Here is a 1455-nt window from a genome sequence, read left to right as displayed (position 1 = left end):
GTAAGAGCACCCGGCCCCCGTGCGCCGCGACCCCGCGGGGGGCAGTGGGGAACCAGAGCAGGGGATGGGAGCGACCGAGGAGGGCGGCCCCGGTTTAAGACCATGTGAATCGGGGTGGGAAAGCGACTGTCACCCCTCCCTGAAGCACTGGGAATCCTTGCTTCCAGCCATGCTCCAGCACCAGGCCTGTGCGAGCTCTGATTTTACAAATCACCGTCTTCAGGACTGTGGTTGAGGGTTGGAAAAGGGGAGGGAAACAGGAAATCCCCAGTGGTACCCTCATAAAAGCCAGGGGATGTTAAATGACAGTTTCCTCCTGCTGTCTGCAGTGCAGATAGACGAAACACGATAGCTTTGCATCCAGAACACCTAGATTTAGGATGCTGTTACAGTGGCGACTCCTGTTTCTTCCCTTCCTGGCCTGATCCGGCACTATTTCATCACGCATCATCTGAGGATATTTCACCTGCTTTGTCCCTAGTGCTCTCCTAAGCTTAGTAAGGAGTTTGGCTGCATCTGTGCAGTTTGCTGCAGTGTGGGCAGCTTCCCAGCATCAGGGCTCAGCTGAGCTAAAAGCATTGTCACAGGGCACTGAATGACACAGGCTCTCAATCTGCACACTCATCTGTCTTTACTGCCCAGGAGCTCAGGGCAGCAGAGAGCAGTTGGGAGTCAGAGTGCAGGATAAGCTTGTGCACTTAAAGCACACACTTCTGACTTAATTGCTCAGATCATAAGGCCATAGAAAAAATGAATGTTAGAGAATATCAACTGAGTAATTTTCTGTTATGCTCTGATCCATACTTTATACAGGCTCATGACTAAGGAGATTAAGTGCCAGCCTCTTGAGGGGGAAGAAGCCTTTCAGATACAGAATGAACCATTGCAAATGGGGTTGGCAGGATGCTCACTGCTGATATTCAGGTGCTGCTCTGCAGCATTTATCATTGGTGATGTTCTTAAAGGCAGAAAACCCACCCAGATGCCTCCCTCCGCAAAGTAAGTCATTGCTAAAGCTGGATTTTGCAGCAGCAGAGACTTCTGGAAGGACAGATTTCAGTCTGGGAGCCGTCCCAAACTGCAGCTGTCAACTACTTGCATTTTATGGATGGATTTAACCAAAGGCTTTCACTTAAAACAGGAAATGTTAATTTACTCATGTGCTTCAGGGCATTAACTTAATAGGAGTCAGGAGGCCTTAAGGTTTGGAAGCAATCTATGCCCCCAAAATCATGCTTTCAGATAACATGCTGATTTTCTCTTTCTTCCTACTGCATCAGCATTTGACATCACTGCGTGAGACCTCCTGTCTGAAGTCTGTGTTATTGCTCTTTTCCCCCCTTCTTTTTCAGAAGACTCCATCCAGCCTGGCCCAAGGATGGAGTCCCTCCCTGAAGCAGTCCTGATCAGGATCCTGGCTTCCATACCTGCGGTGGATTTGGTGCTGGCCTGCCG

The 1455-nt window shown here is 49.7% G+C and overlaps 1 protein-coding gene across 1 annotated transcript in view; it reads left to right on the top strand.

Moving 5' to 3' along the window:
* The first annotated feature begins 1378 nt into the window (after window positions 1–1378).
* The window catches only part of FBXO2 (F-box protein 2), a 2932-nt gene continuing 2855 nt past the window's right edge, over window positions 1379–1455 (top strand). The window contains exon 1 of the mRNA XM_010012021.1: window positions 1379–1453. Within this exon, the coding sequence (XP_010010323.1) occupies window positions 1379–1453 (75 nt within the window). The remainder of the gene's footprint in view (window positions 1454–1455) is intronic.

This window comes from Nestor notabilis, unplaced genomic scaffold (assembly GCF_000696875.1).
Source record: "Nestor notabilis isolate BGI_N333 unplaced genomic scaffold, ASM69687v1 scaffold6913, whole genome shotgun sequence".
NCBI lineage: Eukaryota > Metazoa > Chordata > Aves > Psittaciformes > Psittacidae > Nestor > Nestor notabilis.
This window is presented reverse-complemented; position numbering and strand designations above follow the sequence as displayed.